The sequence below is a fragment of the Cariama cristata genome, unplaced genomic scaffold (assembly GCF_000690535.1).
Source record: "Cariama cristata isolate BGI_N322 unplaced genomic scaffold, ASM69053v1 scaffold7924, whole genome shotgun sequence".
Classification (NCBI taxonomy): Eukaryota; Metazoa; Chordata; class Aves; order Cariamiformes; family Cariamidae; genus Cariama; species Cariama cristata.
In genome coordinates, this window is record NW_009611238.1 from 4977 (window position 1) to 32969 (window position 27993).

Genomic DNA, 27993 nt, shown 5'->3' on the forward strand with positions numbered 1-27993 from the left:
AATGAAGGGAAAAAATCTACCTTATTTTTTCTTACCCATGTTGCTACTGCAAGCCTAAAAGCAGTACAAAGCAACAGAAATAAATGTATTTTAGTCTTCTCCACGAACAAATATGACTCTCCAAGTACACACAGAGTAGATGTAATAGGCATCATTATTTTTAAAAGTACAAGAAAAATTTAATTTTGTCTTCTTTACAAACTGTCACAAGCAAGCTCAACCTTCTCTAAAACAAGAGCATCCATGAGTAGCAGTTTACTGGGAAGTTGGTAACAATACCTGCTTTGCACAAAATAGAGGAAATTGCTGCTTTCTTATTTGTAACATTTCGAATCCATGGCTGAGCTTCTGCAAACGTGATGGAAACAGCTCTGGTCACATCTAAACAAGGTTTTTGCGTAGTTATATCTCAACAACCGCATGTATTTTTATCAACGATGGCAATATGGGTAGCCCAGCTCTCCTCAGCTATCCATGCTCTGTCGGGATTGCACTGCTTCAGCAGATTTCCATGACAACTCTCTCCTTGTTTCATTCCAGTTTCTCCGAAGATATTCCGTATTTCGAGTGACATCGTTGTGAACGAAGGAAGCAATGTTACTCTGGTGTGCCTGGCCACGGGGAAGCCAGAGCCTTCCATTTCTTGGAGACACATCTCTCCGTCCGGTAAGCACGATTATCTGTCACCTGGAGCTTTCCGCAACGCTGCACCAGTAACGGGCTTTGCATTTTCAGTTGTCGGGAGTGTGACAGCATCACCTTTGTATGCCTTAAAAAGTCTGTGTGCCTAGACAGACTTTTAGAAAATAAAAGCTTCTTCAGATTTCAGCTGAGATCAGTGAAAACTATAATACTAATGTAACATAGGAATGTAGAAATAAAGGCACCCTAAATATGAGTATATTTTTAAGCCTGTTTAATCAGGCCACAGACATTTATCAAGTGATTCCAATTAAAACCAAAACAAGGAAATAATTAAGAACACACAGGGCTCTCTAGAAGTAGGTGTGAAAGTCAAAAACATTCACACGTCATGCAATAGATTTAATTTAACGTAACTACCATTGAACCATTATTCCATGATACAGCATAGTTTATTAGAATGGTTTTATTGAACAAACAAAATGGCATCTAAAAGCATAGTTTCTATTCAATATCTCCGTTTATACTTTTAATTCCTCATAACATATTTAAAGGAAAACTTTTAGCTAACATTACAGCTCTACACTGGTTGACTTGGCGCAGAGCCACCGAAAACGGTTCCCTGCGAGCAAATCAGGATTCGTCTTGCTCCGAGGTGGGGAGGTCCCCGCTCCGTGTCTCAGATCTACCGGCTTTGGAAATCCTGGTGGGGTTTGTGTTTCTGAAAGGAGGTACTCCCCTCTTCCAGCTGGCTGCTGCATACAAGACTGGTATTGTACTTTTATAAGGACTCTACAATGATAATTGATTTTACAGTGAAGGTCTTTCTGTTTGCTCACACAACTTTTATGAAAGCCATGTAATTGCAGGGAAGAACGGTTTCATGGACTGTCACAGCTTACCACAGTGTCTCATAATCCTGAGTAACAGTTTGCTTTACAAAGCAAGATCTGAAAAAAAAAAAACAAACCACAACACTAAAAACTTTTGACCTTTAAGACAATGACAATGAATTCTGCTTGAAGTGTCCATCAAGGGACTAGGGAAAAAAATTCAGTTGTAGCAGAAAATGGATTTTAACTAAATGTCAAATAAAATTTTATTGGAAACTGTGGTGATACTTTAGAGTAATAGCTTAAAGCATTAGATTGTCTACAGAAAGGAGCTGTTACCATTTTCCTGGAGAGGAAAAAAAAGCAAAAAAAAGGAGAATTAGGGCACTCAGGCTGGAGAAGGGGTCTGAAAAGGAACTAGATCCTCCTCATCTTGAATTCAGACAAAATTAGTGCACATAATCACAAGGGCTTTCAGTGAACCCACTGATTTTGTGTCTTGACCAAAGGACTGAGAATGAGGACTGAGAGGAAAAATGTGATTATCCAACTACAGACCCATTACACTTACACAATGAGAACTGAAAATGAAATTTGAGGACAAGACTAATCAAGGATATCGCGGTACAGGGAGAGTCAATCAAAGTGCTCACGGTGCGATGATGATGTGCTCTTACCAAGTGCCTAGCACAGCAAACTGCGGGCAGACAGGTATGTTTTCTCACTAGTGAAGACTTAAGGGCAGGCAGTTGCAGCCTGTGCTTTATTTCCCTTCCCTTGCCCAGTATCTGCTTCGTTCTGCCTTCTCAGCCCTTCTTGGAAGCATACATGTATAGTGCCCGTAGGAGACAGCAACATGCTTTTACCATATGCTCACTGTTTCATCCTCTCTGTTGGAGCATCTTGACTGAGCAGTTGGCAGGTAAACCTGAAAAGTCTATGCAACTTCTCCTTTTAGGATTATCTCTGGGGAAGACTGGCGTGTTGGCTTGGTTTTGCCACGTCCCTTACTCTCTCACCAGGAAGCAATAGGTTATATGAAACACAAACATGGGCTTAACAGATTTAGTACCTAAAAAAAAAAAAAAAGGAAAATCACAAAATTGAACCACATACTGGCTAAGTGGGCAGGGACCTCTGGAGATCAGCTGGTCCAGACTCTGCTTAACCCAGAGCAGGTCCCTCAGGGTGTGTCCAGTCGGGTTTGAATAACTCCAAGGATGGAGATGCCACAGTGTCTCTGGGCAACCTGTTCCAGTGTTTGATCACCCTTACCTTTGAAAAAAGGCTTTTTTCACCTTTAAATGGAATTTTGTCTGTTTCAATGCGAGCCCGTTGCCCCTTGTCCTGTCACTGGCACCTCTGAGGAGAATCTGGATCCATCTCCTTTACACATCCATCAGGCATAGGACCCCCAGAGCCCCCTCCTCTGCAGGCTGAGACCCCAATTTCCTCAGCTCCTCCCCAGTTCAGAAGCTCTGGCCCCTTCGTCACCCTCATGGCCCTCTGCCGGACTTGTTCTGGGATGTCCATGTCTCTTTTGTCTGTGGGGGCCCCTCAGGACACACATGTATAATTCATCATTGCTTGCTGCCCAGAGTGGCACTGGAAGCATCTCCTCATGCCGTGACTGGTTTATTTCACCTCCAGATGCATTTAAACTGGTGCTCGTGAACTGCTCAATCTTGTTTATGGGCAAGGAGGAGGTACACCTGATACAACAACAATAAATGCTTGGTTTATATATGTAAATGAAGTTTGAAGAGTCTAACTTCAGAATCATTATTAGCCTAGACCTAACATTCCCTGCCCATGGCAAGGTGACCTTTCCAACCCAAACCATTCTACTATCCTATGACTTATCAAAAAAAGAAAAAATAATAATGCAGTTAAAGTTGTTATAGACATACCTAGTTTCTACCCCTTTTCCTGGTGGCTTGCACACCTTTCCCTGCCCCGTGGGGGCTGAAGGTCGGTGGCTTCATTCTGGTGGGCAGCTGTTATAGTGAGTTGTGAGCGTCCAGGATCTCTCAGAGGGAGGAATAAGATCTTCACAGTGGTGGTTTCTTCATCCTCGCTTTAAGATCTGTTCGGGGTCATTTTTACATGTTTGCTATCATACTTCTACACCTTTGCTCTTTCTTCATTGCTCTGCGTCTCCACACTACATCCTAATGTACTGTTTGCGGTGCCTTTTACATATGTCCGATATCATTCCTTTGCTCTCCAATACCCCTAAACCCCACTTTGTCCAGCTCCAAATCTGCATTTCTTTAACTGACCATGGGCGAGCTGTTCACAGCCGTGGGGTCTCCTGTAGCAGCCCCTGCCCATTTCTACCCACCCTGTGCTTGCCCTCCTCTGCACCCTGTCCCATGCCCCTGCTCCCACATCAGCCTGGGTTCCTCTGCTTTCCGTCGTTGTGTAGCAGTCATAAAAACCTCGTTACACACAGAATAGCTGCTCGCTGCTGCTGGCTGCGTGAAGCTATGGTCATACCGTGGAAACGCGAAGGTAAAACAGATTAGCCAGGGACAGCTGGAGGAAATGCTGTCCCAGCTGAACCAGGCTTGACAAAGCTGCAGGCAGGGCAGGACAAGTCCAGGCAGCGATGCTCTGACAAGCCGCAGTGATGAGGCCTTGCAAACTCATCGCAAATGCTGCATTACAGGGCTGCATCGTTACAAAACCCATTTCATCCGAGAGGCGAGCACCGATGTGGCCGCTGCAGGGCACTGGGACGTGCCTTGGGTGTTCCTGGTTGATTAATGGACACAACTCTGCCTGGAGTGGGAGAACACAGGATCCAAATAACTTTTTGCTCAAAAATCTTGTAAAATGTGATGGAAGCAAACATATAATTTACAGAATATGTTATGTCCGCTAGTCTACCAAATAAAGAAGAATTTTTCCATTTCAGTAACACCGTACCACTTTTGTGCTCAGGTGTATGTTCTGGTGTACAGACAGTTGTGAACTACACTCAAATCCAATTAAATACCAGTCTGGCAAACAAGAAGCCTGGATTTATTAGAAAAAAAAAATGCCAGAGAGTTGAAAACACCAGATTTCTGTAACAGTTTATATTCTGTCTGCAGCAAATTACCTTTATCTAAACATAAGCTTCATCTGCACTTTATAATTTCTACCAGTTTTCTCCTGTAATTCCCAGTGGCACTAATGAGGCCTACATGCAAGCATCACATCTAGAATACAACACTAAATTATATTAACGAATCGCATTTAGAATATTCTGAAATAGTTTGCCAAAGCTGCTACTAAAAGATAAGAAACTGAAATCTCTGAATACAAATGATTCAATGTAGACTAATTCCAAAATATTATCATGATTTGCATCAGTGCAGCCTTTACTTGGATAAGGTCGGATTCAATTTTTTTGAACAAGAGATAAAATGAACTTTTTGTAGGAATAAAAATAAAATGTATTTAGAGGTGATTTTTAACTTAGTACATAAATTATTGGCCTGGAATCTTTATTGTGCATGTTTAACTTGCAGTCATTATGTAAATGCCTTCATTATATAAATATTCATTATACAAACCCATTATGTAAATCCACAAAATCTACACATTCAGTGTAACACCGTAAGAAACATGGGGCTGTAGTTTGTAATCTGAAAATCTCGTATTGTTGAAATGTCATCTGAATAAATTGCAGGTATTACTTATTTTGTTCTGACATTTAAGAGCAAAGTGCAGCATCAATGGTTTAGAGTGAAACTAGAATTTTAAAGAATTAAGGTGTGCCTGAAACATAACTCCAGCTTTTAACACTTGTATGCACTCCGTGTGCGTGTGTGTGTTACGTTGTCGTTTTTGAAAAGCAAGCTCTGCCAGTGTTGCCGGGAGCAGCAACAAAAGCCATTCAGAAATCTTTTGATAAAATGTTACTGCTTTGCAAAATTCGAGTGCTGTATGTCAAAACTTTTTTCCGCTTTGGTTTTGACGATAGTTTCCAAAGGTGAGTTTTCCCAGCCGCAGGGGGACCAACGACCCGGGATGCTCGGGTGATGTCCGGCAGAGTGACCACGCTCAGACCGCTGAGCTGAGCAGGGGCCGGCAGCAGAGGCACACACTGCCCGAGCACTTCACTGCTTAGGACAGGCTTGCTGGGAAAGCCTGACATTTCCTGGGCTTATCTAAATGCAAGATAGGTTAAATCCCATAGTTTCAAAAAGTCTTATGGAAAAAGCAAAACTTTTTCTACCTAACTCCCTTAAAACAAAATGACACTTCTTGAAAATTCACACCATAGACTAATACTTAGGATGTAGAGGTATTTAATTTTTGATATGGGAATTAAGCGAATGGAGAGAAGCGGGGTATCTCTCCACATCCCAGCAGGCTGTTTTGGCGGTTGCCGCTATAGCACATGCGTGGAGGCATCGGAGCGGCTGCTCGCTCTCGTGGGAAGGGGGCAGCCAGAGCTAGCAGAGCTAGCAGAGTGGTCAGATGTGTATAGTTATACTTTGCCAAACTAGCTAAATAGCTGGGTAGACGCTGGGGGAAACAAGGTGCTTCAAATGAAGCACAGCTGCATTTAGACACCAGTGACCGGGATGGGTCTATATCAAATGTATGGAGAGAGAAAGAGGGGCATAGAAATGCTGTGAGAGTAGCTTTGGCTTTGTTCAGAATGCTTGACTTTGCCATCGTAATATTTACCACAAGTGTGGTTAGATGAAGTTTCATATGTTTCAAACAAATATTTTCACTCTAGTTGGTTCGTGTTGGCATTGTGTTGTTACCCAGTGGACTGACTGGCAAGGCTGGGCTCTGCACGTACGCTCTGCAGCACCAAGCGAGGTTGAAGGAGGGCAACCGAGAGGTTCACCTCAAAAGTGCACACCTGGTCCAAAATAAAATGCTGATATGGATGCACCCAAAGTGCATGAACTCCGTCCCCTCAAGTGAAGGATACCTGGTGGATGCTCTCCTGGAGTGAACCTCGCATGGCTCTGCCACAAGTGGGAGTTCAGCCCACACAACCAGGACAGATCTGCTCCAAAGCAAAGCCACCCAGACCCCACACAGTGCACATGGAGTCCTCAGCACTGTTTTAAATTCCACATCCACTCCTGTTATGCTGCATTACTTGCTAGCGTCGAGACTGAGCATCACTGGCTCAACAAGGAGACAGATGTGTTGATGTACAATTTGCTAGTGGGTTTCACAGCCACTGGCTGCAGGCAAAAAATGAAGGGAGAAAAAAAATTAAAAAAGATTGAGACACAAGAATCTCCTGGTTTATTTGTAGTTGTGTGTAGTATGTGGCAGTGCTTCTTGACTGTAGCATCCCGGCTTCTCTGGCTTGTTCGTATTGAACAGTCACCCTCTGCCTTTGTAGCAGCGCAGCCTGGATCCTCAGCATCATCCCTGCTGACTTCTGGTTTCATATTTTCCTCTTCTTCTCTGCTCTCTTGCCATTTTCTCCCAGTTTTATGCCCATTGCTTCCAGTTTGGTTTCTAGTTATTTTCCTAAAACATGAGGATAAACTGGATGTATGTATATGCATGCATTTGGGAGAGTAGATTTTCAGAAATTATGAATTGAGCAGAAGGAAGACAGATTTTTCCCATGTCGAGTGAAAGGCAGCTCCCTAGCACCAGGACACTCTTCTTGTTCATTCAGTCCTGTTTCCGGAGAACGGTGACACTGAAGCTTTTCCAAAATAACTCAACAACCCCCCCCCAGAAACCCTGTAAGAACTGCTTAGAACATGCAAAATATTTTTGACTAACATTGAGGAAAGCTACACTTATCCAGAAATTAGCCTGGATTTAGCTTTGGATATATTGACATGATGACTCCTCTCCTTCTCTAACACATTTCATTTGCCACCGGGGCATGTGTGCATCAGTGTGATATGACTGAACTGAATCTAATGCCCGTCCTATTGTTTCTGGACAGCCCTAAAGCTGTGAAGATGTATGGCATTAATGTATCATCATACCAATGTCGTTCTGACGATATATTAGTGTAATACATCTTTAGAGCACTCAAATGATAGGGCTGTCTGGGAAGAATGAGTCTAAGAGCCGATTCAATTCAATTACAGAACAAAAGGCAATGCCAGTCCCTGAACAGGCATAGTGCGATTCCTGCAAGACCCTTCCTGAAGCAAACTGCTACAGAAAGATGATACTGGGCAGGGAGAAGAAAAGAGGGGTTTTTAAAACTTCCAGCTAAATCCTGGGAAGCAAACAAAGCTTGATATGAGCAAGCTAATGTCAAATATTTTGTCCCACTTGCACTTCTGCTAGAGAACCACTGTTTTTCAGATGTTATCCACACGTGACAGAAATAAGAAGTATTTTGTTGAAATGCAAGTATTCTGAAGCTGGATTTTCAGGCTGAAAACACTTAACTGACATGAATTATTATCAGATTTCCAGGGCTTTGTGTGTGTACAAAGTGTGAGCTCGTCTTTTAAAATGCTCCGACTCTTGCTTGAAAATGGTTTTAAAACTGAATGTTTTAGAAACAGAAGTTTCTGGCTTGTGTCTTTTTGTATCACTAAATTCTGAAAATCGAGCAGATCTCATTGCTGGTGAGGGTTATTTCACACCACTATTTCCCTTGAATATCTCTGGAATCGTGCATTATGTAATTTTTGACCTACGAGAAGCTGCTGCCATCCACCCTCCGCTGAGTGCTGCTTTTGCACTGTGAAGCTACTTCCAGCGCTAATCAAGTTCTGTGAAGGATCTCGCTATTGAACCACATTTTCCCAACTTTGTAATTCAAAGCCCAATTAGCAGGTACTTCAAACAGCCTGGCAATACTGCCACCCGAAATGACCTCCTTCCCTCAAGCTGCGCCGTCCTGGATAGCTTAAAACCAGAGATTACTGTTTACCTGGTTCACAGGTTTGGGTTTGCAATGCCTGGAGTCGGTGTCCTGCTCTCTCCCTCTCCAAGTGATCCATCTCACTTCCCCAGCTGCTTGGTGAGAGCCTTAAAGGTAATGAAGGGTTTTCTCATACGGAGCTATCACTTTGTCAAGGTGACGTCCTGCAGGAGACGAATTTTTGAGGCCGAAGCTGGTGGTGTGCTCACAGGCTGTGGGGTGGAATGAGATCCTGCCCCACTCAAGACCTGTCGTCCTGAGTGGCAACGACATGCAGCCACCTTTCCTAAATAGAGGTAGATTTATTGCTGCATTAGACCAAAAGCAAAGCTAGTTCCCTTTAGGTGTCTAAGGAGCAGAATGTAAAATAATTCAGTGATTTAACCTGATCAGCAATGACAGTGATATGCCTCCCTTATGCCATCATTACTCATCTTGTAGGCGATAGCTTCATTACGGCGCTAGCGCTGTGCTCCTCAGTCAGGTGAAGCATTACCGGGCTGAGCCGAAACATCTGTTCCTTGCAACCGAGCTGGAAGTGTTTGGAGATGAGCCAGGAAACCTTCAGAGATCGACCGAGGCAGGGACGATCAGTAGTGTCAGGCTAAGACTGACCGTGATCAGGGAGGTTTTACTCATGCAGTGGAGGAGAGGAGATACGAGGAGCATCCTGCACGTAGCTGTCTGCTCTTTGGCCGCTCCACTTAGCCCCTGGCATCTGCCAACCTTGTCTGTCCCGGCTTCGGGAGGAAGGAAGGACAGGGATGTGCTCTCGGCTGTCCTGAGCCACCCGAGAAACCTGCAAATTGCCTCTTGGCTGTGGGTTGTACATGTTGGCACCAGCTGGTTTCAGAAGTAATGCCTTCAATGCCAGCATACTACGCTGACAAAGATAACATTAATTTAGGGCTCAGATGCCTTGGGGCTTTACACAGCTTTCATGCCCTGCTCCTAGGCTGGGTTTATGGAGAACACCCCTTCTTTTTCTGCCTTGACATAAACTCCTCATTCTGTGCCATTCGAGGAAGCGGCTCAGCTCGCAGCTCTAGGTTTACAGCTCCATGTTGCCGCCCTTTATACAAGCCCATTGCTTTGCGTTTTTTATTGAACGGGGATGCCGGCTTCTCCTAATCATCAGCTCTGACCGGGACCTCCAGGAGTCAGGAAATCTCCCAGCCCGGTGACCTAACACACTTCCCCGTTAGCACCGACGGCGCTTTGGGCTGCTGCTCACACCGGCTGGGGCTGGGCACCTGAGCAATTCCTTCGGTTGCAGAAATTCCTGCTATCCATCCAGCAGAGGATGAGGTACTGCAACGCACCCCTCTTGGCATTACAAAGCTAGTTGGGTGGTTGTATGCCCAAAATGCAACAGCTTGCACTGCTGTCTCCTACCCGAGCGCTTCCTCCACTGCGGATGCGCTGCAAGGAGCTGCTTCTGTGCATGGAGGAACAAGACCTCCCTGGAAAACACTCAAAGCATCCATCCCCTGGGACACAGGAGGGCTCTTGGGGGACTCAGGGTCTTTCAACAGACCCTATATGAGAAAAACCATGTGCATGGGACAGCTAAATATCACACCAGTGGGCACGTGGTGGTTGCGTAGATGGATTGGTCCATCTTACAAACCTTTGGGGACTTGAAGTTTTGTGATTAATATTTTATATGAATTTAATGGCCTGGTTCATGATCTTGAAGGGAAATTTTTCAGTTGGTAAAGGCATCGCATGTCACTAAATCAATGGTTCCCTGATACCAAACACACAGCTGGCAGCTTCCCAAGAACTCAAGGGGAAATGGTGTGGAGCTCTACGAGGAGCAAATGAGGGCATTAATTAACAGCTTAAAGACAGCAGTGCAAACACTAGTACCTGATATAAACTGCTTGTTGTGATTCTTTCCTTTGCCTTTGGATAAACAAAAAATAAGGAACTTCCAAAATCACACTTCTCCCATACAAAAGACGGTGTCTTTTGCTTTCAGGTTATAGGACTTTTGGCCTTTTTTTTTAACAATATTTGTAAGTGCCATTCTTGGGAGGTTTAGTATTAGGATCCAATTAAGTGACAGTCAGTACCTTGATCCATTGCTCTGAGGTCAAGTGACATCACCTTGTCTGTGGTCAGGGGTTCCTGAGGAAGCCTTCTCAGAAAAATGTCATTTTTATTAGAATCGTTCCAGAAGTTTGAGCATCCCTTCAGGAACGATTAAAGGTATTCCTAGAAATCCTCATGTCTTCTTAAAATCTTTAAATAGGCTGAAAAAAAAATTCCTGTTAAAACACAGTTGTCGGGAGAAGAATATACAAACTAAGATGGTCAAGTAATTGGGTCTTTGTGAAGGAACTGAGAAATGAGAGTAAGATTACAATCTTAGCGAAATACAGAGGTTCAAACTAGAACTGGACAATAGCATTGCACAGAAATACGTATGAATTTTTTGATGATTTTATAACAAATGGAAAGTATTTCTTGCTTTTCAATAAAAGTAGATGAACTCATTAATAACTCATAAAATGCTATGAAAATTAGAATTTTAATACACACTTAGTTCATTCCCTCATGTATTAGTTCATTTTTATTTGAGAAATACCACACTTCCGAGTGGGCAATTTATGAATCATAGAAGATATTTCAGTGAAACAAAATGTTTAATGTTCAAAACCAAACCAAGGAACTGTAGATTTCACCCTCTTTCCCCTTCCTTTGGTATAGTGTCCTTCATGGCTATTTTGGGAGATACTGGTCTTTTGAACAGAGTGCAACAACTTTGGAACTTGCACAAATTTTTTAGAGAAAAAGTAACAGATAATCTCTAAAATGCAACGAGATGCTCCCATTTTCTATTTTGGCTCTGGAGACATCACCCCCAGGAGGGCGTCAGGCAGGCAGAAACCCCAGGCTGGGCATGCTGGTGGACACGGATGCTCTGGGGAGGTGATAGCGTGCAAACAGCAGATGCCACATTCACCTCGACCATAGCTGCAGTACCTCCTGTTTTCTTTCCCAGAATCATTTCTTCTGGGCATTTTTATGAAAAGTCATATTTTAAAATATTAAGAATTATTTTAAAAATGCACATTTTACAAAAACATGGTGTAGCTTTTGAGGGGTATGAAGAAATATGAACAAAATAGTCATTAATTGTTCATTTAACAGGAGAAAGGAATGTTATAAAGCCATCAGACATCAGAAAAGCCATGGCCACAGTCCTTTACCCCAGGGTGAATGCCTGGGTGGCACCGTCCGGGCTCCTCCTGTCCCCGGTCTCTCCCGTGCCCCAGCCCCAGGGCTCCCGCACCCTCCGCCTGACCGACGGACCAGGTCTCTTCCAAAAGCCGCCGCAGGTGTGGGGCTTTATTGGGAACAATTAACCCCTTCCCAAGAGCCAAATCCCCACATTAAGTGCTATGAATTATAAATAAGCTCAAGTGAGATTTAATCGTGTACCTTTCTTATTAAAAAGATCATTGCCCTGTTCTTCCCTATACGGTTTTAATTTTTGTTTTGCAAAGAAAGGTTTTTAAGGCTGTTTTCAGACTGAGGACGGTCATGTTTAGCTATTTGCCACAGAAGACCCAGCTGCCTCTGTGTTAAGAGGATCTCTTCCAAACCCCTCTCCTGCCGAAGGGCATGTTGCATGTCACGATGCAGAGAGATGATCTCCCTGCTATGAGCTTTCCAGTGAAAAAAACTGCATTTGCAGCAGACTGCACTTATACCTCTGCCTTCTGCAGGCAGCACAGAGTTTTGAACACATCCACAAAAACCAGGGTGCAGTCCGATATATACGAAACTAAATATCCAGAAGACATAAGATGCAGACAAATCTACTATCTCAAGTGGGGTTTTGTTCTTCCAAAGTAATATCTGATCGACCATGTGTTCTCCTCAAGTATTAAGATGGAGGTGGCTCTTCTTTACATTAATACTTACCTGCTAAGGCAGAACAGTCAGTCCATATTCTGGAGCAGGAGTTGACCATGTGTTCCCTGGCTTGAAGCCTGCAAAGATAAAATTCAAACTTGCTCCAAAACATCGTAACTCCATGAGTGCAGCACAGAGTGCAGCAAGGCAGCGGTTCTGTGCGGGGACAGGAACTGATGTAACTTTAGAGGAAAATTAACTATGACAACTTCTCTTGTAGGACCAACGTCTACCCTCTACACATAACATCTCTTGATAACTGGCTGAGATTTACATTGCCCATGCTATGAGCATGCACACAGCCAGCTCTCCAAACCCTTCTCTCCGTACCAATATATTTCACGCATAGCTGTAACCCTGTTTGTCTCCACCTCCGAAACTTTCAACTTTGTCAGTCTACATTCACATCTCTTTTTCTTTTATCAGCATGCCTTTCTTACAAAATTGATTTACTTGCTTTTCTTGTTTCGTGTCGTCAGCTGGAAGATCCCCTCCAGCCCTCAATTTATCTATCAGGTTTGGCTATTTTGTTTCTTTACATTTTATCTGATTTTTCTTTCCAAGCGTGGAGCATCGCTACTCTAAATGGCCTTCAGTGATCAATGTTTAAATGGTCTCTAATGTGATAGGGCCATTCTCCTAACAGACAGCAAGCTGTTCATATTACCTGCAGTTCCTTGGAGGGGACTATCCAATTACAGCATTTGGTGTAACTTTAAACCCAGAACCCATAATGAGTAGTAGAAATGGCTTCAGATCATTTTTCTGGGTGAATCCAGTTGTTTAGACTTTAGATTGTGCTCAGCATCCCATGGCAACACATCTCCAGGAAAGAAAGGTGCCTCCTTGCACCCTTGATCCTATATCTCCACCCAACTTCTGAGATCAAGAAGGACCTTACGGGTCACTTAAAGCACCTGGTGATAATTAGATGGCATCATGACGGTCATTGGAGACCACCTTCTGTTCTCTCATATTGAGCCCAGTTCTCATCATAGAGGTAGTACTCATAAGGGGATCTCCACGTCTCCTCTCTCTTGGGAGACAGTTCTCTCGGCTCTGCGCAATCTCTCATGTGTGCATCATCGAAATGCCCTGAGTCCGTGATGAACCAGGACTGGCATCAGCTCAGCCTCATGCTCTCCACGCTCCCAGCCCTATGAGGGTCTTCGGTCTCTGCTGGAGGATGAGGTAGCTCAAAGATTGGGTCATAAAAGCACTGAACAGGTCTTAGCATTCGTAAACTGGGACTATATTGTAGTTATTTAATATCCTAGTGAATAAGGGGAAAAAAAATCCTCCTTGGCTCAGATTAAGTTCTCAGAGTTTTTTGGAGCTACCCTGGACTTGCACCAGATTCTTCTTCTTACTGACTTATGTTTAACACCAGGGGAGGGAAATGCTACCCTTGCAAAACTCATCCATCCAAGCCTTTGAGAACTGGTCCATATGGCAATGTGTACGTGTGCTACACCTGATGCCAGATACCATATGCGTGGTAAGAAAACACAGTTTTAATTGTGTACTCTCCTGAGGAATAACAAGTGCGATGATTTATCAGGCATCATATCACAGGGCAGTAGCAGAAAATAGGCATTCAAGCTTAGTTTCACAGGTGTTTCCTTTCCTGGCTAGAGAACCTGGTCTTATAACCTGAGATATCCAGAGCAGATTACCTACGTGTCACTATGTGTATCCGTAAGCCTGGTTAAGAGATCTTCTGAAAAATCCATCGGGAATGGCCTTGGACATGAGGCACTCTCATGTTTATGTTTCTTTCGCTTCAACTAACAGATTTTTCCCATCTTTGATCAAAGATCTTGGCTGAGACGACCTCAGGCTGAAGGACTGGTGCTAATGAACCTTCCAGATTTCTTTTTCTCAGATACCAAGTCTGATAAGTCTTTTGGCTCTATGGCCAAAAAAGTCAGCCTGGTGTGTTCCTGATTTCTTGGTAGAGCCATAAAATGCACATGGTCTGCAGAAGGGCAGAGCAAGGTGCGGTTACCCTGGGCTGTAAGACATCACAGAAAGAAACAGTGAGAAAACTGAGTGGTCTCCTGGAACTCATCTTCATTCACCGATGTCTTTATACACAATTTATTCTCCCTGATGCTTATGAATATCCCTTTTTGAGCTGGATGTGCATGCAATGTAACATAAATATGCTTACGTATACTTATGCGTATATCTTTCACATAACACGATTTAACTTCTCCCACACAGCTATGGGAAATCTCTAGAACTAAAAACAAGCCAAAGATGAAATACTATGCAGATGAATAGGAAAGATGAAACGTGGTATCTATGCAGTGCCTAAGAAAAGTATTTATGTCTCATATTTACTCAAAACTTTCTTATGTGAGCCTGATGCAAAATTTCTGGGGACATGTGGATTCAAACATGACTTAATTTTAATATTTTCAAATGTGTATGTGAGTTGCATAAAATACATGGGGTTTACAGCACTATGAAACTGCATGTGTATTTTGCAGCATAAATTAGGTTAATAGCTCAGCATAAGATCGCTATAAATACAAGGGTTATGAAAAGTGCTGATGGGCATTTTTGCAAACCATTCTAACAGAGATTACGGTGGGAACTCCCACCAGCTCTCCACCCGGCAGCGCTGATGCCTTTGAGCCGTAGCGATTTGTTGCGGTGCTCTCCCATCCCAGAGCAGCATCCTGGAGCCGGCTGGTGCCAGCGCTGGATACACACCTGCTTTCCCTGCAGGTACTGCTCCTGTTGGGATTTTTCAGCTGGACGGATGACTGCTTGCCAGACCTGAGAACTGATGGTGCTTATGCTGTAGCAGAATTGTGCCGAATACCTAAATCTGTCACTTCTGTCAGGATGGAGTGGCGGCTGTATTGACCCCAGCTGAGGCTGAACATTATCCCATTCAGGTGGCAAAGCCAGTGCCAGAAGCACAGCTACAATCCAGAGACTGGATTATTAACAGAGAATGTTTGGCTTTAGTTCAACTCCAAAACACAAATAACCATTTTTATGAAATTCCAGGTACTTGGAGATGTTTTTTTTCTTTTTTCCAAATTGATGTTGGGAATTGGGGTAGGATACATCGTAAGTTATTCCCAGGAGTCAGTGTACAATATTTCAGTGCATACTATATATCCAGGAAAGTACTGACACTGGAGAGCATTACAATCTCATAATTTAATAGTAATTTTTAACCTGATGCACAGGAGAATTTTGCATTTTAGATCTTTTTCTTGGTATTAGAAACAAAGCAGAAGTCTTTTTGGAAGGTCTCCCTTTTGCCTGGGCAGAGGCCCCTGTGCAGGCAGAGGCTTTGCATCCTTCACTGTGGTTCAAAGTAATAGTAAATAAACTTTTTTCTGGAAATTGATTCAACCTGGCCTAAGTGGAGCAGGATGAGGGCCACAATGTGAACAGTAACAACTGGTTTGTTTGTGAAGGGGTTTTTTTTTTGTAATTTATTCCTAAGAACAACATGGAAGAGAAAAAAATTAATTCTCATGCAATTTCTCATATCCTATAAATTATTTCATTGCATTTTGTGAATGTTCACTTCAGTTCACAATAATTTTCCAATTTCAGTCTTATCTTTCTACTTTACATAACCACTGCTTACTTGGGCTCTTTCCTGTGACAGGCATGGTATATTGTGCTTATTAATGAGTGCTATCTTGCTAAGTGATGCACTGTTATAACTGAAGTTTTGAACCTTGCACACTTTAAAACATCAATCCGTGAACAGATAAGGAAATGAAATTCACTGCTGTGATGGATATGAAGATAATACTTTTACTTAGTTCTCATTACCCGGTTCAGATTTTTGTCATTGCTCCATAAGTTGCAAAGTTATCAACAGTCAATTAAAAGCTTGTCTGTCTGGGAAAACAGTTTCAGCAAGTCTTTTTAACCTTTAGGCCTATAATTTCCAGCGTCTGTAGTCATGACTGCTATGATATATTGTTTTAAGATAAAAATTACATTTTTGGGGGTTTATTATGTAGTCAATGCCTTGTGAGGAATCTAAACCAATTAATTTGTCCCCACCTAGAGTCACTACTCAAAAAACGTAGAAAGATGAACTTTGAACCAGATAGCAGTTTTCATCTGAAGGATATCAAAGTGCTCGCTGCAAGGTGGGAACCGCAGTACGGAAAAGCTGGGAGGTGCTGGGATTTAGAAAACTACAAAAATTTCTGTATGACTCCATGTCAAGTGGAGATAAATCAGCTTTTGAAACACACAACTGTTCTTGTCCTCTAAAACAATTAATGTTTTTAGTTACAGTGCACTAAGGAGTTACACACACATATATTTCAGTTTGGTCTTCATACTGTCTGACATCAGATAGACCTCTACCTATTTTCATAAGCGCTCACACTGACTGTCCTTATTTCTGTGTAAGAAGGCAAACACTGAGAACCTTATTTCTTGGGTTTGGGTCCTTTGGGAGAGGAAAGCTATTATTTAATTTTTAATAAACATGATGAAGTGTTTATTAGGGCACAACATGTAAACACTGAGCAGTGTGGTGGGCAAGCCTGAAAGGGCTTTTTCCCTGGAGCTAGGATGTGGGATAACCCCCCCCCTTTTGCACCCATGGCCACTCATCAGAGGTGATCAGCCACTGCTTCCCTCCAGGACACGTCTGGCTCTGTCAGCCCCCGGGGTGCAGGTGATCCCCAACTGATGAGATTTACCATTGTACAGCTACAAGGTCAAATGGTCCCTGAAAAGTGAGGTCACCTGTGATGGGGAGCTGACGCTGGGGCCAGCAGCAGCAGGGCTGGGTCAGCTGCTTTGGGGCTGGGCTGTTGTCCCTTTAGCCTGCCCTGGTCGCTGGATTTGCTTCTGATTGCTGTAGGGGGGTGGGTCTGTGCCCAGGTGCTAACCATAAACCCTGATGGATGCTGAAACTCTTAAGGCAAGGCTCTGACCATGCTCCTGAGAGATTTGGCAGGTGCAGGGTTGTGTTAGCAAATTGCTCTCATGGATGTGGAGGATGCTGAGCTTGACTGTGGGTCAGGGTTGGACCCTTAGTCAAACCCAGGAGCTTGAGGGGGTTTGCAGCTCAGCTTGGGGCTGGGATTTCTGAGCAAAATCTATGGTGGTTTCCCTTGGAGGTGTGTTATCTGCAGCACCCAGCAAAACCCTCTGGCTGCTGTTCACATCTTGGTGAAGCTTCACGTGTTTTGTGATCAGCTTCCAGTAATTTCTTTCTCTGATTATTTCATTTCAGCAAAACCCTTTGAGAGCGGGCAGTACCTGGACATCTATGGAATTACAAGAGACCAGGCTGGAGAATATGAATGCAGTGCAGAAAATGATGTCTCAGTCCCAGATGTGAGAAAAGTAAAAGTCACAGTAAACTGTAAGTTGTGTTGTTTCTTAATCACTAAATCCAATGGAGAAGAGGGATGCGGCTGAGAAGAAAAGTCTAATGCAGCAAACTGCTGCTTGTGGTGGAATTGTAGTGTGTTTGGGTTTTGTATTATGGTAGCGAAATGACTTGTGCTATTTGATGTATGAGTTAGCCTCACCAAAGGAAGGTAAAATGAGATTAAGGTTCAAACCCTCCTTTTGTCTGCTGTGGACAGTCGTGCTGTCACAGGCTTTATAGCAGGTGCTCTCGCTGGGCTGTGGTGCTGAGACAGAGGTTTTGGAGTAATTTTTTGAGCAATTATCTGAGTAACTTCTGAGGAATGCTGTGGTTGTTGGGCTAAGGTGTTTCTGATTTAATTTGTCATGGTTGTGCAATAATATAAGGAGATGAGAAACTTCAACATGTAAAAAAAGTGGAAAGAAAATGGGAATAACTTCTTTCATTCAAACATGGAATTTTCTTAGGTTAAGTGTATTTACAGAGCTTATAATTTGTAACAGTTTCTGGTTTGAAAATTGCTGTGGCACCTTTATTGGCCACAAATTTTTGAGGCGTCAGCTTTGTGTCTCCCTCCACTGATGCTGTCCCTATGGGGTCCCCAGGTCACAGCAGAGCTGGAGGTGGTGGAGGTGGGCTGTTGCAGGTGGGTCACTGATGGGGCTAGCTGTGCTACCCGGGTGTTTATGGGGAGTTCCCGTGCTCAGAAGCTGACCAGACCATCCTCCTTCGCAGGACACCGGGGCACTTGTGGTTTGTGCCTTCCTGGAACACGGTGGGTCGATGCGCTCTGCTTATAGCATAGCTGGATCGTACGCTGGGTCTGATGGGCAGCTTGCTGTGCTGCTGGGTCACAGGGGCTGGTGACACCGGCTGCAGGTCCTGAGGCGCTGGCATGACGTGCTGTGACCGTCACTCTTTGCTTTACAAGTTACATGGAGAGACTTCAACGGTGGAGCAGCTCGAGGAGGCTCATGCAGAGTCCATCACCATTCTCAGGGCTTCTTTGCCCTCATTGACGTGTTTCCACCTGCATCAGCTTTGCTGAATTCCCAAAAGCAGGGGTGTTTCGGGGGTGACACCTTTCACGTGAGCTGTACTCTGAAATGGCTTGTGTTGTTAGATAAATAACTTGCAATAGGGAGCAGAAGGAACGGTGAGCTCAGTCTAGTTTTAGCAAAACAAGTATTTCATCTGTGCTATTTCACGGGGATTATTTTAATAAGGGTGAAACTAGCTGTCTCGGGAGTTTTCTAAGTGCTCATAGTTGGTAAGCCTGCTTAGTGGTTGTTCTGGGGTTTCTTTTTAAATAATAAAAAAAAGCACAGTGGATGTGGTAAACTCATGGAATCTTTCTTGTTTTCTGAGCTGAGATCTAAATGTGCCTGAGTCCTAGTTTGGATAAAAGCATCAATTTAGCTGGCCAAAGCTAAAACTCAAGCTGAACTGCAGCGTGCATCTGAAGTGCCAGCTGGTGTGTGCCCTGCACCCTGAATCATGTCAAAGCTGGAACTATTTCTGACCTCAGCTCACCACTTTCTTAACGTGAGTTTTGAGTCTGTTGGATGTCTTTGTGGGTGGGAAAGATTGACAGTGTCGGGAAGGTAAAGCTGAGCAGCGATGCTTTGTTCCTGCGCCAGCCCTTGGCCCTTCAACCAGCCACCGCTGTGGGTCTGCGTGGCCAGCAAAGGTCTCGCTGCAGCAGCTGGGAGTGGGACCAGTGACTCCCCTCTGGCCAGTGGCAGGGGCTGGGTCGCAGGTGGGATGGGATTCGCTCTCCCTGAACAGCGAGCCAAGGGAGTAAGGGGAGGAACAGCGTGTCTGTGTTGAAGGATGTGTGAGCTCAGGAGGTCCTACTCCTCTTTGGTGCATACCATGAGCAAGGGGTGCTCAGGTTTGCCTGCAGCACGCAGTGTAAGGGTACCTCTGTCTACAGTAAGAAACATGCTACAGACTACCAAATCAACCAGCAAGCTCGAATAAAATGTCCAAGCTGACCTTTGTCCCAGTTCAGCTACCTGGGCTAAGCTGGAGGTCTCCTCTGCCATAGTGTGGATGCACGTGGCATTATCTTGCATTCAGGCAAACTTCTAAATGTGCACTGGGGTTACACAGAGGTTGGGGTTTTTGTATTTCTTACAAGGAAGAAAATGGAGGTGGGGGGAATAAAGTTGAACTAATGTAAGACTAGTATCTGGCTACAGCATGAAACACTTTATATATATGAATGATTTGTCATAGTCGGCTAATTGCTAATGCGCTTCTGTTTGGAGTCGTGTGATGTCCCCTAGCCAGTTAAGCGCAATGCAAAAGCACTCCCAACATCTGCTCCCTGCTGCTGCTGAGGCTTATCCATTCTGACCAGGCAGAAAAATGGCTTGTTGGGTTCGGGAGAGGGTCACGCCGGAGCTGGGTGATGCTGGCAGAGCTCACCCTGCCGTGATCAGCCCTGGGGACACGTTGTTTGCGGCGGGCAGGACGTGCTGGGGCGAGCTTCTCTTCCCGGCACCTCAGCGTGGGCAGCCCTGTTCGAAAAGGGATGTCGTGCGTGCAATCAGACCAGCAGAATGATGTCTGCTTGCTGGCTGTTGAGATGGCCTGGCAGGGCAGCTTTCCATCCGTAAAAGCTAAATATTTCATTTAGGAGAACTGTGGTTTGCTTACTAGCTGCTATTTACAAGAAATTTGTATCAAATTGATTTTCAAGTTTAAATCTGGAAAGATTTTAATGAAAGACATATAAAGAAGAGAGGAAGCCTTCAGGTCCTTTTGTTACCCTGGGTTGGGCAGTTTCCTCTGTCAAATGTCAGTCCCATTTCTTCTTTGAAGATATCTGTTCATTTGTCTAACAAACCAATAAAAAGTAAGGCTTTATTCCTCCACCCCACCCCCCCACCCCCAAAATCCCATTCCTTTATTTTCTCTGCTTTTGCAAACTTATTTAATTCTGCCACTGACACCCTGCCATGTGGGTTCAGCACCAGCTCTGCAGGCTCTGCTGCTCCTCGCCCACCCTGGTGTTATCCTGTGATTGTGCTTCTGGTGCAGGGATGCTGTGCCCATCTGCCAGGTACCTCCACCGTGTCTTTAATTTCCCTTACTCACCACTTGTTTCCTCGGCGAGCGTCACTGAGGCCATGACCAGCGCACCAAGCTCTCCTCCTCAGTCTGGCAAGGATCCTGTAATTTCACAAAGCATCTATCGCCTTTCCTACCTGCAGTGCTTACGATAGAAAATCCTCTTGGATGTAAAGTGTGTGGCTTATGCTTCAACTCCTGCTTTTGCACCCTTACAATCTGATGGGGTATGGACGGTCGTGTGCTGCAGAAGCATCGCTTCATCTCAGACCCTGAGTAATCCCCATTTCATCTCTGTGTCCCTCCACTGTCTTGTACAGCGACGTCTTGACGTACGATCTCCAGCACACGGAACGATGACAGTACAGCACTACATTTGCATGAGTGTGATTGCTTAACTGCTGCTTCTGACAATTTTTTTTATACTGTTTCAGTGTTATTAAAAGGACCGTTCTTTACTGCAGACCTGATAACCGTGGAATAAATCAAGGTTTTATTGTGCCCAGTTAATAGAATGTATCAATGATCCCTGAGTGGTTACGGTGCATATAAGCATAATTTTGCATATGGATATTCATTGCATATAGCGGTTGTTCAGTCATCCAAGCATGCACAAGAAAATTACCAGGTTTAAATTACTTTCTGAATTTCAAGTTTCTTGGCTGGGCAACTTCCAACCATACACAAACAACCAGCTTGCTATCTGCCTTACAGCAGATATATCATAACTCTAATGACTTTACAGGGTTTTTTTTCTTTATACTGCTTCATATTGCATAATCTACATTTTCTATTTAATTTATGTCTGTCCCCTGTGATTTCCCTTTCAAAAATGGTGGCCTGAGAATCTGTGGTGCATTTGTCTGCCTGAATTCTGAGAAAGGAGGGGGGAGGAAAAAAAACTATTGAAGCGGCTGAGCTGCTGGTTCATGAAGGAGGAATACTATACCAAATCAAGTTAAAAATAGATAAGATATAATCCAATTTCACTTCACAAGTAAATCTTATTAGCATTTTCCATTACATTTTATAAAAGCAAATACTGATTTATAGATGATAATATTGAACCCCACTTTGAATGAACCAGTGTCTGGATTAGCAAGACTTTAATATTTCACTTGAAAGGTGGTCTGAAACTATCCACGTGGTACCGTAGCTTATTGTTTAGTAGTGCCATATTTAAAAAATATTAAAGGCAGCGGTAAATGTGACAATCTCCAAAAGTGTTGAGGCCATGCTGAGATGATGAAGAATGGGATGTGTGCATCATGAAACTGGCATTTATTTGAACTTATGTAAAATTGTCAGCTACCTAAATAAATAGCAAATGTGGACTTTTAAAGTAGAGTTGTATTGCAGTACTCCTTTGGGGTTTTTTGGTTGTGGGGTTGTTGTTGGTTGGAGTTTTTTTGATAATGTACACTAAGGGTCTTGTTTTCTGTAATTGTATCTCAAACAGCATTGTTAAAGCTGGATCTTGCAGAATTTACTGAATTAAGACCCGGTGACTTTGGAGAGGAAAAAAAGCCATTCAGTTGAAATTAAAAGACAATTTAATTTCAGCCTTTATGAACCCCATCATGCTGCAAATTGAAGGCCAGATTCATCGGTGCATACTGGGGAGGTGAAAATTACAGTTCCTGTGCTGAGGAAGCCCAGCTGGCACTGGGAAGCACTGGTGTGGTCTGGTCCCATCGGTCTGTTGGTTTGGCTGTCCTGGGGTCTTCCTGGCAGCACAGGAGGGAGGACAGGTCTTCCTTTCTGAGACAGGACTCACAAGCAGTTTTTCTGGCACAAGTTGCTTGGAAGAAAATGATGCCTAATGCAACCTAGGCTCAACCTGCAGCACTTCTCCTGCCTCCGATGTGCTGCTGTCAAGGGAAGAGAACGCTTATCTGCCAAATTTGTAGGTGGTAAATACAACAATATAACGGTAACTCCAAAATATTCTAGATATTGAGCCATGTCTGCTTGCAACAGCATTTCTTTGTACAGGTATTTTTCTATTAGATCTTGAAAATATTGAGAAAGGAAAAAGGAAGTGAATAGACTATGTGATAACCTGTAAAAACTGTATTAACCTTGTAAGCCATGCCCCTGAATTGGTGTTGCCAATAGATGTTCGCCCAGTCCCTTTGTAAGGCGTCTCCAGTGATGGCAGCTCTGTGGGCAACAGTGTCTTCTACTTAATCACAGCCCTTAACTGGACGTTTTTCATGGTGTTTAATGTGAACCTCCCTTGCAGAATTACAACCCCATTCCTCACCTGCCCTCTAAGGAACGGAGAACAGATCAGTCTCACCTTTCAGTCTCTTTGGAGACAGTGGACTTGTGCTCCTCATGTTTACCTCCTTATGTTCACCACCCCTGATTGATCTCATCTTTATTCTTGGGTCATGTTTTCTAAGGAACTGACTAAATGTTTCTTTTCTGCAGATCAGTTGGTGCTAGGGAAGGGTTTTCTCAAATAAGATATTTAAAAGCTAAGCTAGCATGCAAGGTGAGGTGTTGGATTGCCAAGGGTGTAGAAAGATTGTTTTTGATGCCTGTTCATGTACCTGGCTAGGACACTTGCCTTCCCTGTGAGAGCAGGACGCTTTAGTGGGGTTTTATCCCTGGCAGCCCCCGTCACTCTCTGCAGAACGGCTGCCTCGCCTCCTCACCGTGTTCAGCCAGCTGATGAATCCTAGGTGTTGAACTCATTCCTCTTTGGTGTTGTCCAGTTTTCAGGCCACTTCTTCAACTTATCAGGGTTGTTTCAGGGTTCTCGCCTTTGATAACGGTGAGCAGACAGGACAGCGGACCCCTGAGCGCAGCCTTCCAGACAAGGTGTGCCCATGCGAAGGCGGCGTTTAGCCAAGCCCAGCTTGCTCGTGCGTGGGAGACACAGTCAAATGCTTGCTGCGGTTAAGTTGCAGAGTTCACTGCTGTACCCTGCAGGAGCTGGTGACCCAACACAATATATTCTTAACAAATCTGTTGGCAATTGCTCATCTTCTTGTTATCTTCCAGGTGCTTTCACATCTGATTGCTTGAAAAGCATTTTTATGGGGACTGGAGACAAATGAACTGGCTTATAATGCCCTGGCTGCTCTTCCCCTCTCCTTTTCTGAAAAGGGTTCATGGAGGCTGCATTAGGCACCTGCCTCGCACCTCAGAAATAACATCATAGCTCTGTATTTGCTTCATCCGACTCTTGAATATATTTTTGAAGTGTATTAGGCTAATTGGTTTTGTATCAGTTTGGTTTATTCAAGTACTTGCTGCATTATTCTTTACCTGAAATATAAAACAATTAATTGTGGTCTTTGAATTGTTATATTCTGTGTTTGGAATTATTCTGCCTCCTTTAACCAAGAGGAAACGGCCTCAAGTTGTGCCAGGGGAGGTTCAAGTTGGATATCAGGAAGAACTTCTTCACTGTCAGAGTTGTTAGGCATTGGAACGGGCTCCCCAGGGAGGTGGTGGAGTCACCGTCCCTGGAGGTGTTCAAAAAACGTTTAGATGTGGCACTTTGAGACATGGTTTAGTGGGCATGGTGGCATCGGGTATACGGTTGGACTTGATGATCTTTGAGGTCTCTTCCAACCATAATGATTCTATGATTCTGTGTCTTCCATGTTCTTCAGTAAGTCATCAAAGTTGGTTGTTTTCTACGTTTTGTGGGGGGGGTTGTGTGCGTTTTGTTTGTTTGTTTTCCCTCCTTTCATCAAGTTTTCTTCTGCCTCTGGACCCCGGGTGTGTGCTCAGAGCAGGCACAGCATCACCCGGGTTGTGGTGGAGAGCAGAGGGACCCTGGGCTGCTGCCCACGCTCCCAGTCTCCGGCATCTGAGTTCTGCCACTGGTTTTCAGCCGGAGCAGTGTCAGTCCTGTGGGATTGGGTTTTCGGGGATCAGCGAGCCGGTTATGAAAGGTGTCTGCTGTGCAGACCTTGTGCCATTCCTGCAAAAAAAACTGCTGTGATGGTTTGATAAGATACTTTGTGTTGTGGGCTTTTTTTATAGAAGGAATGTGTGAGTTTCTTGTATGAATTTTAAGTAATGTGTTTGTTTTTTGCTTGGACAGGTTAGGGTTTTTGCAGAACAGCTTATCTCATTAGCATTTCTTAGAAGTCTGCCTTACTGTTGCTATGGCGCTTTGCATAATATTATGCATAATACTCTGATTTTACTTTGAAATCAGACATACTGTACAAGCCATTCTAACCTAATTATATCTGTAACCTTAAACCTACTGGGGAAAAACATTACAGGACTTCAGTGTTTGTTGGGGCTCGTAATACCTGGACATGTTGCTGTGACTTTGTTTTCCCAGAAAGTATCTTGCTGTGAACCATTGCTGACCTACGAAAAACATTTCCTTGGCAAGGTTTTTCATTATGGGTTCAAAAAAGAAAATTTCCCTCGATCAAGGTGAATGCACTATCAAATAAAAAGGCAAGGCCCAAATATTTTCCAAAGGTCTCAGTCCTCCTCTGCTTTGGTACCATGTGTAAATTTACTCAGAGCAATTTGCAGTTTTAATTTCCACTTTCTTCTAATGCAAGAGAGGGGAGGAGTGGAGCTTCTTTTTAAGCATGAATGAATAACTCTGATTCTTTCAATTTTTAATAGCTACAGAAGTGCAGCTTCACACTTATATCCATGACTAAATTTATGACTTGCAGGTGATGGTCAGCGTTGGCTTTGGGAGACCAGAAGCCATTTTGTTGGAGAAACCAGTGAGTCTACATCAATGTATTTTGATCCATAAGTGCAACTTCATTTTTTTGTCTCAAAACATGGACGTTGTATTGAACACTTGGATTCACACAAACACGTACTTTTTTTTGCAATATTGTTTGTTAGCCAGTCTGGGAAGGAACAGCCACCTTGTCTGTTGTACCATAAGTTTACAATAACGACTGCAGTCAAGGGTGCTCATCTCATAGCCTTAGAGGACCTGAAACTTTATCACAAATGTGATGGTGAGGACACTTCCATCCAATTACAAAGTTTTTTCTTTTAAACCAGCTAAAACTAAATCTCTGAAAGAACAAAACTGTGGAGAGAAGTTACTGCTTTTCTTTACAGTGTCATTTATATCAAGTAAATTCGGTCATGTCAGGTCTTCAAACAGAATTGCACCCACATGAGATGAATTCATATGTTCATATTTGACCGTGGAACACAAAGGCCTTATCTCGGTGTTGCAGTGGTTGATGTTATCCATCTGTCTGAAATTCACACATTTAAAACCACATCATGTTGGTCGGTCTCTCTTTAATCACAAAGTATTTCCTGACATTATAACAACGGAGAGCAATCGCAATCTGCAGGTATCGAGCAGACTCAATTCCAACTGACTGTTTAAAGAGGTACACGGGCGCAGAGCCTTGGAAGATTGAACTTTGCGATATCCTTCTGCAGTATCAAAATTACACTCTGAAATGCTGGAAGCACTCTGGAATGCGGTTTCATTGGCTTCTGTGAAACACGTGTTCCAAAATTCTCGGGTTACCGTTCAAAAATGGGATTTTGGATTCTAAGTCACACTGGGGACTCCTGGAAATCTGACTACTGGTTCATATTCGATTCTGTTAATGGCTCAATAGGGCTTATTGCAGTGTGAGCTTTCCAGAACGTGGCTTGGATCTGTTCAAGCCTTCTTGGTCTCAGATGTCTGGGTGAGGGCAATGCTGTGCACGCCATGGGCTCGCATGGTGGCTCAGTCTGCAAGCGTAAGAGATGACCCTGGCCAGGCATAAACTGAGTCCAAAGCATGACTTCAGGCTGCCCTGTTTTCCACAAATTTTCTGGTTTCTTTGGGAAGAAAGTTGTGAGGATTGGTCCCCTTTTGCTTTGTCCTGTCTGCCACAGACCTGGGGAACGGATGGTGTCCTCCCTTCACTTTTTTTATCTGAAAACTGTTGCGAAACATCAAAGTTAGAGTTATCCTAACGTTTTGAATGGTGAGAATGGTGTTGCTCCGTGATGGGTTATTGGGGGACCGTGGACTAACTTCTAAAAGGATGCACCAGCAATCTGCAACGCAGGCAGGTCAGGAGAGATGTGGGTGTGGAGGTTCATGTATTAGTCCCTCAAGACCATCTCTTGACTTGTTTTTCCTATTTTTGTTAAATATTAACCTAATTCTAAAAATCAGATTCTCTGTGTTGTACAGATGTTCTAGTTCAGTAGTTATAACTTTTTCATCTGAGCTACTATTTCAATTAAAAGATGCAGGGAGGCCTTCAGAGGAATAATGGAGAGGACGTCTTTCCTGCAGCACATAATAGACAGCTGAGAGCACAGAAATAAGTGTAATTAGTTTCTATATCGGTGGTCAAATACAGGAGAATACAAAGCCACCCACTCTAGCTAAAGCAGATTAGGTGCTAGCACAGCTGAGATGAAAATTTTGATCGCGGTTTAAGTCAATAATAGCAGAGTTGAACTTTGGGTCCAGCCATCCAGAAGAGGAGCTGCTAGCAAAATATTTCAGGTGAAACTAGTGCAAATAAGAATGGGTTCTTTTCGCATAAGATAAAGATCTCTGAAGAATTTTCTGCTCTCCTGTAAAATGGAGGTTTTGGTCATGCACAGTGCAATCAGAGTGTGGGATTTTTCTTCCGCAGGTTTTTTGTTGGTTTTGGTCAACATTAGGACTAAATTTTTACTTAATTTGCAAGCTATTCTCATCACTGAGATCACTTGTAGGAGTTACAATGTCCTATCTCACAGTAACACTTAATGAAAAACAATTCAATAAAGCCACCTCAATTGACAGGGTAGGGAAAGAATGTAGTTGATTTGAAGAAAATCCCTTTCCCCTCACTGGTGGGGAAAGAAGCCTCTTTATGAAAATAATGTTTGTCATTTTGTCCTTCAAGTATTTTTATTAACATTTCAGAAGTCAGATTAAAACAATATAGTTCAAGTTTCTGACTCGAGTGCAATTTGGCTCCTAAATTAACATTGATTTCTTTCTGTGCTATAATAGTTTACTATTAGGTTCTGCAAACCACTGCGCAGTTACTGCATATTTCTGAAAAACGTTGTTCATATTGAAGCGTGACAAAATTGATTATAATGTTCCTTCATGTAGATGGCATTCTGCTGCCACAGCACATAATCAAGGGCTTTGGCAACATGAAACGAGGTCTTGTATTTGAAGAAGTTGAAGTATTAGTACTCAAGATATCCCTCCAACAGATAAGGAGTACATTTTTCATCTTCTTAATGAAAATCTCTGCTTAATTCTGCCAAGTGATACCTTTTTT

At 43.4% G+C, this 27993-nt stretch overlaps 1 protein-coding gene across 1 annotated transcript in view; it reads left to right on the forward strand.

Annotated features, from left to right (window-relative positions):
• Positions 1 to 540: 540 nt before the first annotated feature.
• The window catches only part of NEGR1 (neuronal growth regulator 1), a gene marked incomplete at its 5' end in the record, with an annotated part of 107430 nt that continues 79977 nt past the window's right edge, over positions 541 to 27993 (forward strand). The window contains 2 exons of the mRNA XM_009698162.1: positions 541 to 666; positions 17513 to 17644. Of these exons, the coding sequence (XP_009696464.1) occupies positions 541 to 666; positions 17513 to 17644 (258 nt within the window). The remainder of the gene's footprint in view (positions 667 to 17512; positions 17645 to 27993) is intronic.